At 40.4% G+C, this 17992-nt stretch overlaps 1 protein-coding gene across 1 annotated transcript in view; it reads right to left on the bottom strand.

Moving 5' to 3' along the window:
- PPM1D (protein phosphatase, Mg2+/Mn2+ dependent 1D) overlaps window positions 1-17992 on the bottom strand; it is a 27928-nt gene extending 9936 nt beyond the window's left edge. Inside the window, exons 1-3 of the mRNA XM_075168415.1 lie at window positions 17388-17992; window positions 10391-10619; window positions 7786-7910 (exon numbers count right to left, since the gene is read on the bottom strand). Of these exons, the coding sequence (XP_075024516.1) occupies window positions 7786-7910; window positions 10391-10619; window positions 17388-17838 (805 nt within the window). The 5' untranslated portion in view covers window positions 17839-17992. The remainder of the gene's footprint in view (window positions 1-7785; window positions 7911-10390; window positions 10620-17387) is intronic.

Below are 17992 nucleotides of genomic sequence, written 5' to 3'. Positions count from 1 at the left end.
TGGGCTTGACACAGGAATGCCATGATTTGCGTTAGAACGGCTGCCAGACTACCTGATGATAGTAGTCTACCTATTTGGCCAAATCCAGGTGCAAATCTGCAACTAAGCAGATCTCTACATTACCATCATCATTCTTAACGGGGGAGGAGGCAGAAAGAGAGAAAATTAGGTACCACAAGAAGAAAGTGATTTTTCCTGAAAGCAAATGGTGAAGAGGAGCTAGACTTGTTCAGGGACTCAGAGCTTCAAAGACTAAGTTTATTAAGCATGCGTTTTTTGGCAAAATGCATTATTTCAAATAACCTCCTGTAGCACCACCTCTGTCAAAGCAGCATTCCAAGTTTGCTGTAAACATACAGTGAGAACTGAACCTCCATGAGTTTTAAATTCAACTGTACTCATCATCTATTCAAGCTCAAAAATCTCTAGGAAATACACAATAACTTATTTACAAAGTTGTACGATGGAACAGCACTAAAGCACAATCAGGTATAAACTGACCAACTCCAGACAAGTCTGGAGCTACTGAAAGCTAAATGGAGCTCTAGATGTCACAAACTGAAAAAAAAAATAAAGCTTTTGTTCTTTGACGCAGGAAAAATTCCACAAAGTATATTTGAAGCCCGAGTTCTATAGAAAAATCCAGATTCTTCCTTTCTCAGCTTAGAAGGAAACAACCAGTACTTGCAATAGCCCTACAGAAAAGGGAAAATTGCCTTCAGTGTTAATCTTTCATCAGTCCACTCCCATAAACACACAAACTCAGACTAATCAAGCAGGCAAATGATGCTTGGTAGAACAGTACTGCATAAAGAGTATATCACTTAATAATTCTCACAGATCCTTCAACTCCAAGCCAGTGAAGACCAAGCCATGTCACTAGAGTGAGGCATTTTTTTTTTTTTTTCTAAAGGGCAGAGCACCACAGATTAAGTCAATGCTTTTTAGAGCTGCTGCATAGATAGAATACTAATGTCAGCTGTATATCTTTCTCTGGCCAGCAGGAGGGCACAGCATTCACAGCGGCTGAGGAACATATGACAAACATAGGAAGAGCCACTTTACATGGCACTCTCTGTTACAATTCTGGGAAGGAAAAAGGGAGAGGAAAGTAAGCCAGAAAGCAGAGAACACTTTTCCCTAGGCTTTTGAAAGTGCTCTGAAATCTTTAATTCTGTCACAAAGCAAGCAGACAGACAAGTGACCCTTTAGCAGACTGGGAAGCCAAGATAGCAAGATGATGTGATATGCCAAAGGCTAGTATTACAGAACTGGAATGCCAAGTTCTCAGACTTCACTTTGTGAGCCATACTATTTTTGTTCCGAATTGAAAACCAAACATTTCCAAAACTTAGCAATCTTCTTCTCCAAAAGAGAATTCCTACAGACCAGGAATATTTCTTTTGGTGTGAGGCTTGCATATTTCTTTTCCAAAGCAAAAAAATGGTATTAATGTAGTTCCTTCCATATTTTCCAGAAAAATCATACCTGTTCCTTAGTCATGACTCGAACCAGAATAATATACAGAGATCTCACAAAAATTACATTGCCTCTTACAAAATGAACAATAGATGTTTGAAATCATATACTAAAGGAGCAGGAAACTAATTTAGCTACCTATAAAAATACCAAAACATGTAGTCTATCCTATCTGCTTACTATTACCTTTTAAAATACAATGAAGAAAAACCTACTTGTAACTCAGCTGCTGCCAGGAAAGTAATTGAAGTTACAAACAAAAACACCCATCATATAAACAGACTGGATTGGATTAAGCCCCAAGCCTTCTTATAACAAAAGTATGTCCAGAAGTCACATAAATCAAGTTTTTCATTTATGTTTCTGGAGCATGCTGTTTTGAATACAAAAATATCTTTTGGTTTTAATAGAGGAAAGAAAAGTTTACTTTTATAAGTCAGTCCAAAACAAAAAGCCAGTTTGATTAATCCCAGATCTTTTTAAATCAAAGGTTTATCTAAAAGGTCTGTTAGTACAAAGAGAAGACTTGCAGAACTTCCTTTTTTCACTGTCAATGAGGCAGCGCTGCTAGGAAGTGAGACAAATCTCAGCAAGGATACAGACAGTAACCACTTAAAACCATTCAGGCTGAGCTGGAATGGAAAATGTTTTCATCAAAACTCATAGTTTTATAGCCTATAGCCACAAGAGGGCATCTTTACAGCAGTCTAAAGATGAATGCAATGCAATGTCCCGTTCATACAACCCAGGAATGATTAAAGACTATTCACTCACGGATGGGGACAAAACTGAAGGTAGCAGCGAGCAGAAAAGTTACACAGATAGCACTTGAGGCTTTAAAACTTTCACTACTCCTTTAGGAGTACTTTTTTTAGGAGCTTCTTTTACATACTATTTCAGTCAAACCTTTGAAAGCATGCCACCTTCAACACTATGTAGAAAAGGAAAGCACAGGCAAGAGAACAGTATATCAACAGCAAATTAAACAAATAATTGCATTTAAAATGAATGGTGAATTAAAAGCTGCTCATAAGGCAGTCTTCACCACGACTGCTCATCTCCGCTTGTATGTTAGCAAAATCACAGGCAAGAGAGAAAAAAAAGGTGTGTCTAGGGCTACACAAGAGCACACTGCACAAGAAAAGCCTGCAAGAACTAGTATGCAAAAGTAGAGGTGAAGAGCTAAAACAGCATGCAGAAAGCTACTCATAGTTTCTGGCCTTGAAGTAAATCCTTCAAATGAACACTAAGGTGGAATGTCAAGCTTCAAAAGAAAATCCTAGACAGCATTTGCTTAGCTGAAGACAAGGGGTAAAACAGAAGAAGGCACTGACCAAAACTGGATAAAGTTCTACCTTTAAAAGAAAAGTTTTATTATTGCTTTTCTATACATTGCCAAAGAAAAGAGAGCTGAAGAGGCATGCACAGAGACCTCCACTCTGCCAAAGAGGGGGGGAGCCCCAAACTTTCTCATTTGAGCTACATGGATCCACACATGCCTTCACATGATCTGTATAACACAGAGATCCGCAAAGTAAAGTACATACTCTGCATTTTGTACAGGCATACATACATATTTTGTCTTGGGGGTGAAGAAAATTATACAAGCTAGAGCAAGACAGCCCTACGACAAGACTAGAATCCCAAATGCACCTCAAGTTTGTCTGCTTTTATATAGATAAAATAAAAAAAGCAATTATGAATAAAACCTGGAAAACGCTGTGCAGTACTTAAATATAACTTACTAGCTTATGCAATTCAATGTGACTGATCTTCATGGTGGGGCCTACAAAGGAGCAGGAAAGAAGAACTAAGAAGCAGACACTGTAGCAACTGCGCCCATTCTGTTTGGTAACTTTTTTTTTTAAATAGTTAAATGCTTGTAAAAACACTAAACCCTTATTCAGGAATCTACTTAGATCATTTGAGGTCTGCCATACCCGCTTCTCTAGGGTTTTATGGTATGCATGTTCAGAGAGCTTCACAAAACAATTCTGGCATCCAGTAAATTGCTCTAGAAAACAGCTTCCATATCACTGTCAGAGCCATCATTCTTGTAGCAGATATACATTGAGCATTCACTGTTCTGGTACATAACTCTTTTTAGGGGTCAGCAGGAAATTCATGTTCTTATGAAAAGTCAAACCTGTATGGTGGAGGCCACTCCACGTAAAATATGGGGGTATTATATTTCTACACAAAAACCAGGGAGAAGATACTTCATGTTGCCACATGAATGAGTGGTTTAACTAGGTTCTCGGTTCATGTTTCATCATTCATTAATTAAAAAAAAAACACCACACACCAAACAGCTACAATACTGCAAGGCAATCCCTTACCACATAACCCTTTTGACAGCTGCAGATCTTGGCTCTATATTAGTTACCAAGAAAAGGGGAGGAGGAGGAGGAGGAGGAGGGAAAAAAGTTCATAAAAGATTTACTAGGTTTAGACCTGAACTAGTTTACCAACAAGAGAGATGCTGTATGATTTAAAAACCAATCAAGACCCATTTCTGCCATCACACCATGCATTACCAGTCAACTTGATCAGGCTGGAGGACAGCTGGGGATATAAACTTAAACAGCAACTTAAGAAAACTACAATGAGTTTAAGTTATACTTTCAGTCAACCTACAAAGCTCAGTGATTAATCATACCATTTGTCTACTTGTTTCTACATTCTGTTCTTGTTTCAAATTATACCATAAGATATTCAGAGCTCAGACTGTAGCTTCTCTGTACTTCCCCTACTTTGTATACCATCTTTGAAAGTTACACACATGGCCAGATTTTACTTCAAAATTGGTTTCCAAAGATCAAAACTCTTCATTCCATTTTTCCACAATGGGTTCAACACATGGGAGCAAAACACACATCATCTTGTACACTTATAGCCTTGTGCTTATCATCCCAGAAACAGTTCTAAGTGGATATATTTAGATAGATGGCACAGCTGAAACGTAACCTTTCTGCTAGCGTGTATCTGGCTGCTATTATGTTGTACATACACAGAGCAGGTTACTTCCCCTCTCAGCAATCTTTCCCCAAGACATGCACATGAAGCATGCTCACGGGAGTCTACAATGCCTTCCTGAGTGCCACATGAAGTTACTGTCTCCACAGGGAGACAGTAACTAATACATGATGCAATGACACACACAGCTCTTCGAAACACACAAGCGAGTTACATGATGGCTTGTTGCCCCCAAGCATTTGCTCTACTGTATCCAGCAATTTGCACACTCACAGCCTCGCAAGGGGATTGAAGTAATTTGAGTTACCTCACACCTGTTTTAGGGACAGGCATATAAAATGGGCATTTACCATGAAACTATGAGTGCCAGGAAACTTAATCAAATGATTACACTCTAAGGAAACAAAATGCTCTTCTGATCAGAATGGGCAGCAAGTCCTGAGGTGAACAATTCTGAGATTGCATGGGATTCATAAGCATCTATTACAAGGCAAATTGGTATAAAGATGTTTTCATTGCCCAGAAAAGGTCAGCAGAAGTAGCTATGCTTAAAATGCAGAATACTCTGTTACAGTTCAAAATATTTCATTAGAAGACTTAAAACCTGTATACAGTAAAAGCAGCATACAGATACTTTACAAAGACAGTATGAATCTTAAATATTTCTGACTTGTTATGGGGTTATAAATAAATTAAACATTACTTAAATGCAGTCACTACTGTCGTGAGAAGCAGTGGTAGTAAAACATGCATACCACAAATGCTTATTTTATGGCAGAAAGACACTGTAGACAATCAGAACAGTAAAGGGAATGTCCAGAAGGATTTCTATTGCACCAATATCCTTTCTGCTGTCCAAATATTTGACCAATGCAATACTTTTTCACAGTGTTTCTAAAATCTCTGCTGTACTCCTTACAATGAGTGCTAGGACTGAAGGACTGGATGAGGGATGAGACTACATCAACATATTTTAAAGTGTTGTAAGAGAAAGACAAACTTTAAAAAAAAACCACCACCTATGTTCTAAATTTTCAGGTTTTTAATTAGATAATCTTCCCACTTTGAAGATAGTAAATTCACAACTCTAGGTTTCTCTCCACAGTGCAGAGCAGAGTGTCAAGAGACTCTCACTCTCCTACTAAAAATTATTGTCCAATTATTGTCCAGTCTGGGATCTGTATGGCATTTCTATCAAGAATAACAACCGAGTTTGGACTTAGCGAAAAGAATCACTGCGCTAGATCTTAGTGGGATTGACCAGAGTACTGGTAACCAGCGTATGTCAACACTGACAGTTATTATCCGCTTGGAGAGGCTCCAACAAGGCAGTACTGTGCCAACCAGGGTATCAATGTGGGAGCCAGCCAAGAGGTCGAGCAGGCCTCAATAGCATGAATGCAAATGGCTTTAGTCGTGGTAGGTCTTTTGTAAGCAGCGTAAGGGGCATGCTGGCCTCAGAAAGACGTTAAATCCTGTTTCCAAACCGTGAGTGTCTGTGCACCATCTGGGTCCTACCGAGCGAAGCAGCCGTGTTCCTTTTTCCAGAAGGTTTGTCATACCTCCTCAGAAGGGGATGTGAAGAGGCTACCGAGGCTCCTTGAGCAGGCAAACACCAAAACACTGTCACATTGTAAACCTCTTCCTCCATGATTTGAAGATACCAAAGCCCTCTTTTAAAATTTGCCAACTTTTGAAACCAAGAATTGTTAAAAGATAGGTGTTCTCATTTCTTGGACCTGAAACTCTCCAGTAATCCTCTTCATCCATGTAACTGGAAAGAATGCAATAGGGGGCTAACAGATGCATCATTCCTTGAATTCCCATCTGCACACAAGACCCAGCCAAAGCCTTTTGTTCAACTTGCTGAGAAGAATCGGATCAAAAGTCATCGAGCTATTTAGACAAACGATAAACTTGCAATCATAGGCATGAAAGATGAATCAAAATTAACATACACTTTTTGTAATCTAGGAGGAACATGTACCCTTCTGCAGAACAGGGGAAAAGAGGGATATGTTGCTCAGCAGATGAAGATCTCTGTTGCTAGTCATCTATTAACTCTGACGGATTTCTCAAACTCTCGAGTCAGTTTTACTAACCATAAAATAAGCATCTACCTTGCCTAAAATATGACACATAATAAAGACTTGTAAGATACAGAGAAAAATGTCCATAAAACTGAAATTTTATTTTTATTAAAAGATCACCATTCAGCCACCTATGACTCCTTCCTTGATATATAGCTATCTTTTACAATGTTAGTTATCACTGCAAAATTCTTCTTAACACTGGACCAATCCATGTGAAACTGATATCACTGCCTTTAAAATAAGACACAGTAAAGCTATGCAATTATCAAGACGACCATGGTCCCAGGAACAGACTGTCCCCATGACACACTGCCAGCTGATCTAGGAACACTGACAACACTATCACGTAACTGTCAAGCTTGCCAAGAAGAAATTAAGTCACAGGACAGTTTTCACGGGTAAAAATATGATACCACATTTCCATAAAATCGAACCTATACTAGGTATATCTGGATAGAGAATTCTTCACTGGGGCAAAGGGAAGAACGAAGGAAACAAAATGAACTGCAGAAGATTGGAATTCTGCGATGAAATTTAAGGAAGAAACCTGACGAGAAAACACTAACACTCACGGGCAAGAGGGATCCACAGATTAAGTTATGAAGTACTTCCCAAAAACTATTCATAACAAGATTGCTACGTACTGTAATATGCCTTTTTGTCCTCTAAATAAAGTGTTCCTCAAATATAGTTTCCCATTACTAATACTCTTGCAAAGGCAAGTTATAGATAAAACGCAGACTTGACTTTCATTCCTTTGTTCATTCTATGCTAAGTCTTGAAAGAAAACAGATTCACCACAAAAGGAAGACCAAAGTAATTCATACGCTGTGCAGCAAAACTTACTCTTACCACCACCTAATCAAAAATTACAGTCCTACTGTTTCAGTAAGAAAAAGACAAATGTGCTCTCCATCTTGGAGACACATACTGCTTTGTACATTTTCAATTGCAGCAGAAATGAAATATCATCCTTGTAAGACGGACATTTAGAATCCTGCATGTTGTAGGGCAAGTTCTTCCCTCGCCATTGACACCTTCTACAGTTTTATTTGAAAAATGAGATCCATATTGTATTAAAAATACTTTTAAAAGGCCCAGACTTTCAGAAGGCCTTGTAATCAAGGCAAACGAGTAAATCCCTCTAAACTGTATGTTTTGGCAAAACAGAGTAAAATTCAGTTCTGGTGGCCTGTACACAGTGGTGTCTCACTTTCCAAACACGAGCGTGACTTACCAAGTGCTCTAGCAACTGCCAGGAACGGAATCTGGTCAATGACGGTGCTGCGGCGCACAGGGCCATTGTGAGTCAGACGGGGTCTCTTCCAAACGACACGATTCACGCCAGACTTGTTGATCACACTAAAACCATCAGAAAGAGGCAGGGGTTAAAAAAGAATGGAAATGAAAGCATGAAAGTTAGTTTCAATGACACAAAACCAGTTAAATATGCAAATACGGAGTCAATAATCACAGCACCCTCTGGGAAGTCCACAGCACAATTAAGTATTTCAAAACACACGGTATCACTTAGATAGGTTCATTCCATATTAAGCCAAAGGGAAAAGTGAGAGATGAAGGGCAGAAGAAAACAAAAAGCAGGGGAATGAAGACCTGGAAGAAATTCTGGCTGGCTGCAACAACCAGATGTAAGAGTATCTTTTAATCTGTTGGAGAAAAAGGAAAACTGAATTTGCTTTCCTCAGATGAGGACCATCAACATCAACTCACTCGGGTAGAAATATAATGTAGTTCTTCCTTCAGTTTTCTCCATCTGCCAAAGTTTGGCAGTAAAGAGCAGCACAGTACAGTGGAAAAAACAGAAGAGAAAGGAACAGCTTTCTGCAGGGATTTCCTTAATGATGCACCAACATGAGGCAGAAATAAAAGAGGAATTGTTCATAGTTGCTATCTGCTGAGAGCAGGAGATAGGAAGAAACAGCTCTGCATTTGAATGTTAACACCTGCTCCAATGCACTGAACACTGGTTTTAGTTCTCACAGATGGCATTAGAAGGGTCAAAGGAGGAGCTACAAATCAAGTAAATGGGGCAGCTGTTATGGGGCAGGGGATGCAGGGCAAGAAGAGAGAGTATGAGCCATCAAGCAAGAAAAGGTAATGGAGCAAAGAACTAGCAAAGCTTGGCCCCAACCAAGTTAAGAACTAGATACTTAAAAGCTAACTTTTATCCAAGGAACAGCCATTGGTAATTAGAAACTGAGAAGCTCTGGAACAGCCTCAAGATTCCTCATACTGAAGCTATTCAAGATGCACTTCCTGAGACTTCAAAGGCCTTAACAACAAGGGCATGTTTAGCTCCATCCTTTTGCATGCACAGTGCGGCACAGTCACAAACACCACATCCTAAAATTGATCTCATCCATTTGTACAACTAATGACCACACAAAGCTAACTTCAGTCATTATCTGAAAGAAGATCTCATCCCACACTCAGAGACTGTTACTAGGAAAATACCATTTTTAATGAAAGATTCAATAATGCTCTCCCGCTAACTTTTCCCAATGTGCTCTCATGAAAGAAGACATTAATAAGCATAGTTGCACAGTTCCACCTCACTCCTATCATTTGCCTCACAATAGCCTGCAACAGCCAGCCTGGGAAAAGGAAGGAGCATCAGTAAAAATAAAGAATTTTTTTTTTTTAAAAAAAAAAAAAAGATTTTTTTAACCATTCCTGATAATACAAAGTTCCAGGGAATGCTTCTCTGAAGCTTCAGAGGCTTTCAATCTCCAGGATACACAACTTGGAAACCCATACATTTACAAATACTAATCTAGCAAAACTGCAAGTTACCCTTTCTGAAAAGCTACCATCCCTAATACAGCTAACTGATCAACTTCCACCTGCTAGAGATACAAATATCTGAAGGTTAATGAGCTGACAGGGTTCTCATACGGATGATGTCAACAGGAAAACCTTCAGTGATCTCTGTCTCTGAACTGCTAAGAGAAGGAAACTGTGCCCATCCATCTGGTGCGGTACTGTAGAACGAACGAACAGAGAGCTCCTGTGAAGCTACGCCAAATGTGAGCCCTGAGGTTTGTCTCAAAACATTAGTGCCATCTGATAAACCTGCCTGCTTTCCTCCTCAGTCACAGGGAACACACATCAACCACAACTTGGAGATGCTCTAACATCTGCCAGCTCCTGACAGTGAAGAAATTACTAATGTAAAGATACGTGTTAAAATGCAGTATTGTCACATTTTAAGCATATACTTAAACACAGCAAATACAGTATCTTGTTTCAAATCTAAGTTTTTTTAATGTTCCTTAAACAGAAGCTTTGAAGAGCCTACTCAAAGCTGCCATTGTCACCTCAGGAACAATGCAGAATGCATGAGAAATTAGAGAGTACTTTGTGTCAAAACTGCTGTGTTTCCACCATTTGAGAAAACAGATATTCCAGAGCTTGTAACATTATCTATATGGAAAGGCAACTTTTTTCCAGAATCAGATGCCTCGGATTTTAATGAAAAATAGGTCAAATATCAGTATCTCCACTTTAAAGTTTTCAGTGAACATTTAGAATTGTAACCACACCTCAGCTGCATGGGAATCCACCAGGAAATTGAAATTTTGTTTACACCATGAACCACTAGCAAAAAGCACAATAGTGTAACAATGGATCACTATAACTTATTCCCCAACAATGTAGAAAAAAAAACAGAGGATAGATAGGGAAGGAATATAAACAGACTATGAGAATCACCAGCTTGCTTGCCTCCCCCCAAAACAAGCAAGCTGAAGCCTACTTCAGTCAGAAAGACACAAATAGCACCCAGAGATCAAACCTGAAGTAAAAAGCACAGAGACAGTTACCTGCCCCCAAGGCCTTCAATTCTCTCCCTTTCTTTGGGAAGTTCCGGCTTGTGGTCCTGTGTCACCTCCACAGCTCTCACAAAGTCATCTTTGGGGTCATCCTGGACTCCCAGCACCACTCCTGAATCGCCAACATGAGCAACATACATCTTTGACCCACGGATAATTACCACGCTGGCAGTAGTTCCCGACGTGCTTGGGAGACCTGTCATGGTTTTCGGCCACTCTGCTGCAATGAGAAAAAAAGCAAATAAAAATACCTTTGGTTTTAATTCTGTGGAACTGGTAATGTTTTGAAGATCAAGATTAAGGGTGCGTCACAGAGGCTTGAGTAACATTACAATATAGACTGTACTTAACTATAGTATGGCTAGGCAAACCAGTGCCCTCAGCTCCCCTGCCACTTTCATATCACTCCCCTAGCTACAGTTTAAATTGACACATTATATATAAAGCCTGTATCAAAGTACTGAGATAGGATGCAAAAAACTGTCTCCTCCGGTTTAATATTCCAAGCATTACTAGAAGAATATGGGGGAAGATGTGCTCCTTGAGTGTTGAACAGGAACGACCAAGCGTTTTGTTACAATCTACTGTTCGCTTTCCTGTCTGAAGAGGTAAAAATGTCATAAGTGGGGTCATTTTGTCTGGACATTTGACTGGCAACCAGGTTGTCTGGACACTCCTGACCCCCTCAGAAGGAAAGAAAACACTATTTTACTTTTGTATCCTGAACAACATTTTAAGTTGAATAACATCTCAACTGTTTTATTCACATTTCCTTTTGGAGGATTGAATAATGCAGACTATTTAAGTATGCTATCCATAACTTGACATCAAATCTTCTGCAGAAGATATTCCTTGAATTCAGAACAATAAAATACCCATACTAGAGTGAACTACATATGGTTAGGGAAATCTTCTTTCTCAACTGCTTTGCCCTCAAAACACTTAGGTTAATTTCCTATTACACTACTCTCCCCATTTATGTCCAATCCAAATTTCTCTTTCATGCCTTTTCTTTTCTATTTTTGTCTATACACCCAAGTTCATCTTCCAAAACTCCACAAAATGATCGAGACAACATCCCAATTAAGAAAGATAAGCCATACCAGTCCTCATCCCTACTTCAGTAACCTCAAAAAACAGAATTCAAGTTCCCAGTTCTCAGTTGATTTCAACTGTCAACGGCAACCTCATGTTTCTTCTTCACTGCACCCACTCATGTCTTCAGACAAGCTCAGAAGGGAGACTCATCTCCTTGTCACATTCTATCTTCTACACTTCACAAGTCACACTCACACAGTACAGTATAAAAATTCCACTGTGATACACATTCTGTTTGCAGGAAATACCCAAGCCAGACTGCCAAAGTACTGTATTATTTATTTTCTTATGGCACAACAAACACACAAGGAAAAAAAAAAAAAAAAAACACAACACAATTAGGCCTTCCCCTCTGTGAAAACAGATATTTTAAACTTCAAAAGTTTTAAGCAAAAGATTAGGAACTTAGTAAGTTGTAGTGCCACTGAACGATGTTTAGATGCCTGAGGCAAGAAAGAGAAGACATGGAAGACGTGCTGAAGGAGAAGCAGAATTATATAGACAGTCTGATGATAAAAGCTGCATTTCCTCAGTGTTAGCTACCAGCATAATTTAAACATTTAAGTTATGAATTTTAAGTTAAGTTTACCAGCATAATTTAAACATTTAAGTTCTAACACAGAGTTCTAGCTTTGTGTTCTAAATACTAAAATACACTTTCTCCCTAGGAGTAGCTTTATTTCAAGGACACAAACATTCAATCAGCTTATTGGAAGTACTTTATCTAGCAATTTTAACTGTGGATATTAAATCTAACACATTCCAAATGGAAAGCAAATGAGGGAGGAAGCCAAGTGGTAATGAGGACTTCACCATGCACTTAACAGAAAACAAGCTGCAACTAATGAGTTTCTGTCAGTGTAACAACCCCTCAATAGCAGTAAAATATATTAGAGAGTCAAATCAGTCTATGGGAATGAAGAGCACAGAGTGAAATCACCCACTTATGATAAAAAGAATGATAGAGCAGCCTCAGATTTTAGGCTCCAACAGAACAGAAATCAGATCTGCCTACCATCAACAGATTTTAGTTTATGCCTTGCTCCTGTTTAAAGTATTATATATAGCATAGCATATTCCTTTCTTTAGAGATTGTGTCTCATCAGAAATTAACAAAAGTGTCAGAACTCCTGAGTTTTCTTCTGAGCTCATGTATAAAAATCAAAGTCACCCAACTCCTCCACATCTCAGGAGCATGTTTTTATCAATCTTGTAACTTAAGCAATAGGACATCTTTCTAAACCAATTTTTCCCTCTACTTGAAAAACACTATCCTTCACTCACTTAGTTTTGTAACTTTGAGTTTGTAAACTCAACTGGTTTTGCAGCTGGCACATCAGCAGGCAAACTGAATTTGTCACCTGCTGCCTAGGACAGGAAGTATAAAGTGTTTTGCTTCACGAAATTTGACTTGGTTGCATCTTTTCTTTCCCTTTATTCATTTGAAAAAATAAAAAGCATTTTAGTGCAAACTGTATGGAACCCTAAAAAAAAACATATGCAGGACACTATCATCAAGAAAGCTTTCTTCCTTGCTGAATTCTCTTCCTACATACTACCACGACCCAGCAAAACTCGCCAAATGCTATTTTTAAAGCCTATTCTTGTTACCTTGTTCTTTTTATTGTATTTAGATGCAAGATACAAGAAAAAATATTATTTTGACTTAAATAAAAAAGGCCTATATTTCTTTTGTAAGATACCACAATAGTCCAAATGATTAGGTATGACCAAAAGGCATTTTCTCCTCTAACAAATTAACTGAGAATATATACTAATTAACAGGTAAGAGTAATAGCGCATTAAACTCTTCCTTTTGTAGAAACATCAGCTCCAGTTGCCATTCCTATTTAAATACACACATAACACTTCTTTCCCTACCTGGCCACACCAGCTCCAATAGAAACACAAGCAAGTTGACAGATTAAAAGAAATCCTGAAATTACAACAAAGCTCTCAAAACAAAATTCACAGTTCAAAGATATACCCGAAATGTCCACGGGTGACATACCACTTCTACAACTTTAGCAACAGAGCAATACCTCTAGGTAGTCCTCTGGGAAAACAAAGTGAGTCAAAGTTTCCTTGTGGGTCTGTATCCCTAATTCCGTACTTATTGTCATGAATTATTAAGCTATGTACTAGGAACATCGATACATCCTGGGACAGGCAACTCCACTACAGGTAGGGGGCTTTAGATCTGAAAATTACCTCTTTTATGAAAGAGTGCAGTGCACACACTGAACCAGATGATGCGTATGGAGAGGAAGAGGTAATCCCACATCTGTGTCTAGCAGGGTACTAACAACATTGCCCGTTACAGACTCACACAATACCTGCCCACAAAATACCACATTTTCCAGTTTAACAAATGCACTTCCCACTCTTCCAAGAAAAAAAAGAAAAAAAAAGTATGCACGTTAAGTGTTCAAGTTACCTGAAGCTACCAAATTTATAATCTAGTTTGTTCCTTACAACAGTAGACAGTTGCAAGAGACAAATCCATGCAGCATTCCAGGACTGTAAGTTGTTTATACACGACTTGCAATTACTTCTTACTTTTTTCACTCTTCTGGATGGAGGGATTGGAGAGAGGAGTAGGAATTGGTTTAAAACAAACAACCCACCCCAAACAGTGTATCTGTTACATGAAAATACGGATCCTACACCTGGATACCACATCTGTAATAGAAAAAAAATTACTCTGCCGCAGTCTAAAAAGCAAATTCACTTATGATGGTTGGCATGCGATCTGAAGCACACAGACTGCTCCAAAATGCATTTGTGGAAGTTATGCTCCTGTTTATTTTTGAGAATGATTCAGAATTATTCTGGGAATCAAAAATTGCTAAAGAATATATTTCATCTTTATTTCACTGTTTTTATATATATTAACCCAAACTACAATACCTCATTTCAAATTAGTTTGATTCTAAAATTCTTATTAAACTTTCAAAAAATAAATGCTATACAAACTTTTAATACAGCAATAGACCATAAAAATTTTACATTATCCTGAAAATCTGCATTGCCTCAAGTGGTCCAGGTTCTTTTCAGATAAGAATACATACATACATACATAAACTCTTAAACATTTATAAGAATAATTCTGAAATTATGACTTTACAGTGAAAATTACAAAAAACTTGTTATTACACAAGAGATTAAAATATTATTTAGCTTTCATTGCTTCAATTAAATTTAATGGGAAGAGTTATAACTAAAGCAGAAGTATGCGACTCTTTCTAAATTGTAACTAGTAATGCTGAAAAATGTTTTTAATAGCATCAAGCTAAATACAACATTTAAAAACAAGCTCTTGGCTATAGAAATAATGAATTACCAAAGAAACATAAACCTATGCAATCCTCAGTAAAGTCACATCAAAACTTGAGACCTCCTGATTATGCTTCTTGTAAACACCTTTCCTACTACTGCCAGTTGTAGAAACAGGCTTCAAATAAGAACTTTTACTCCGGAAATTACTCTTTAGCATAGATCATTTTATTATCACATAATTAACCCCAAAATTATCAGCAATGACAAAGGGGTATTTTTCTGCTTTAATTTTTCTGGTACTCTCATCATCAATATGTTTCCTGTCTATCACAGGAGATGGCCACTGGGATGACCCCACGGCTTCCAAGAACTAACAGAGCAGCTGAGTATGAGCTTCTCTTCCAATGGCCACCAACTGGAAGCAATAAAGACTCCGTCCTTTACACCAAAAATCCAAACCATTCTCCTGCCCCCATTTTTAGATACCAAAATACCCAGTCTCCCTTTCATGTCCATAGTGTCACCAATACACACTTAAAGATCTGCTCTACATATGACGTGGAAAACTATTTACTATAAGTAAAATTTGCACTGGGATTCTGTAACATAGTATGAGAAGTTATAAACTAGATATAGTAATGCTTTTGTCCCATAAAACTCTAGCTGTTATGCACATGCAGCAGAAATCTGTCAGACCAAACACCCTACATAGAAGTTTACTATATAGCCTAGCTAAAACTGTCATCAAATGCTCATAGCTAGAGCTATGTTATTTCTCACAACAATTTAAATTGGCTCCACAACCCAAGTACTATTTGCTAAACGCTCATTACTAAAATAGTATTTCCTGCATTTTGTCACTTCACTCCACCTCTCTCCATTTTGTAATCACACATAGATACAGTGACAAATAACAGATCAGGGATACTACAACTAGAAAACTAAACCCCTTATCTTTCTCTCCCATACCATCTTCCCCTATTCACGCATCTTTCTCCTTATCATACAACTCTGCAGCCCAGGAGGTCATGCACCACTCATCAAGGTTGTGGTCAAGTTCTGGTGCTTCTAAAATTCACACCCTTTCCTTTCTGCCCAATATCAGTGTGCCCTCAACCCTGCTATTCCTTCCCCTGTATCTTTTCAAGTAGCTGACATTTGCACAACTTCTCTATTTTGCTATCCAAGAAAAAGGAAAAATTAAATTAAATTCTCTTGACACTATAATCCCCCCCATGAATCACTTTGTTGAAATCCCACAGTGCTCTAAGTGCAATTCTTGGTTTTTTACGTTTGCCTCCCAAGACCAGCTTCAGTATCGCTGTCTATGTTTTTGATCCAATTTTACCATGTTCCCCTCCTGCCTGCCTGTCTTCATATGCTGTTCACTGGTCTTATATTTTCTCTTGCTGGGGCTTTTGAATACATAAATGCATACACAATACACACACACACTACACATTATATATAAACAACAACCATACTCTAAGCCATAACCTTCACCTTACCAAGAAACTCAATTCTGCAGTCTCACTACGTCTCTGGGAGAAGGAAGAGTACAAGAATGATTAGTTACCTGCCTTGTCACTCTCCTCTCCTCTTACCTGTTTAGGACCCCAACTTCTACCCTACTGCAGTTAAACAAACAATCTATATAATCTTCAGGATACTGAGTGTGTTTTCTACTTTGTCAGGTACAGCGCATAATCCCCAACGCTCAAACAATAAAATGAGCGAATGATTACCCTTTTATGAAACAGCCACATTTTGAATCCTCCCATCAGGATTTGACAGAATCGAGGCACAGGTAGGGAAAAAAACATTGTCCCAGCCCATTTAACTTTGTTAAAATTACTTTTTTTTTTTTTCTTTTCATGATACTCTGGACAAGGGAAATCTAAGGGGGAGTTCTGTGCAATTCCCCAAGGCAACAAGATGAAGACCTCCCAATAAATCGAATTTGGAGATCTGACTTGCAACACCCTGAAAACAAACTGAGGCTCTATCATCACACCATCTTCAGCTACATAGCACAACCGTCCTACAATGTGTCCTCACCCTCTGATTCTATCTTTTCTCCCACAGTTCGCTCTCCAGTTTTTCTTGTTTTACCGAATTACTTGATTCAACATCTCAAGACACATCCCCCTTTTTCCTCTCCTCCCTATTCCCCGCACACAGATGGCAGCGATGCTACCAGCAGCGCGGGTGCCCTGCTCCTAAGCAGCAGAGATGGAGGGAGGCTTTCAAACACGCAACTCACAATAGTGCGGGGGGCCGGGCGGGGGCAGAAAAAGGCGGCTAAAAGCGGGACGTCCCACGCCTAGGGAATACCGGCATAGGGGAAAGGGGAGCGACCGGCGCCTCGGGGCGATGTCGGGGGTAGGTAGGTGGGCAGGGGGATGTGCTGTCCCCTTCGTTCTCACTGCAGGGTCCTGCGGAAAGCAGAAGAGGAACCCAAGGGGGAGGCACGGCCAGGCGCGGCGGCCGGGCGGAAAGGCCGCGGGCCGGCAGCGTTACCTGCTCCCCCGGCGGGGACGGAGGCGGGAAAGGACGGGGGCGACCCGGCGGAGCGGGGCCGGCTGGAAAGCGCCGATCGCCTGTAACTTACGCAGCTTTTTCCACATGGCCCGGTGGCAAGCGATGAAGCCCTTGCGCAGGGCCGCGCACACCTCGGCCGGCTCCGCCGAGCCGAAGCCCTTCTGCTTCTTGATGAAACCCCACAGGTTCTCCCGGGCGAACTGGGCCGCCTCCCGGCCGCCGTGCCCGTCGCACACGGCGAAGAAGGCCACGGAGCGGCGCGGGCGCCGGCCGGAGCCGGGGCCGAGCGGCAGCGCTCCCTCCTCCGCCGCCCGCGGGCTCCCTCCCCTCCGCCGGCCGCTCTCGGCGAGGGGCTCGGCGGCGCGCGGGCCTCCGGGCGCCGCTCCGCCTTTGTGCGGGGGGCCGCGCTCCGCCTCGGCCGGCGGCTCGGGCTCCACCACGATCTGGGTCACGTCCTCCATGTATTTCCTGCCGCCCTGGTCGGAGTACACGCTCACCCCCAGCGAGTACGGCCCCTCCATGGGGGGCGGGGGGGGAAAGGCTCGGCGCGGCGGCGGCCGCCGCTCCCCGCCCGCGATGGCTCCCCGCCTGCCGCCGCGGACTATTGTTGACGTCCCCGCGGCGCCGCTCGGGCACGTCCGCGGCGCCCGCCTCCCACAATCGCCGCTGGAACGG

Source organism: Calonectris borealis, chromosome 19 (genome assembly GCF_964195595.1).
Source record: "Calonectris borealis chromosome 19, bCalBor7.hap1.2, whole genome shotgun sequence".
Lineage (NCBI taxonomy): Eukaryota > Metazoa > Chordata > Aves > Procellariiformes > Procellariidae > Calonectris > Calonectris borealis.
The sequence above is the reverse complement of the archived record's forward strand: the minus strand, read 5'-3'. Positions and strand labels throughout refer to the sequence as shown.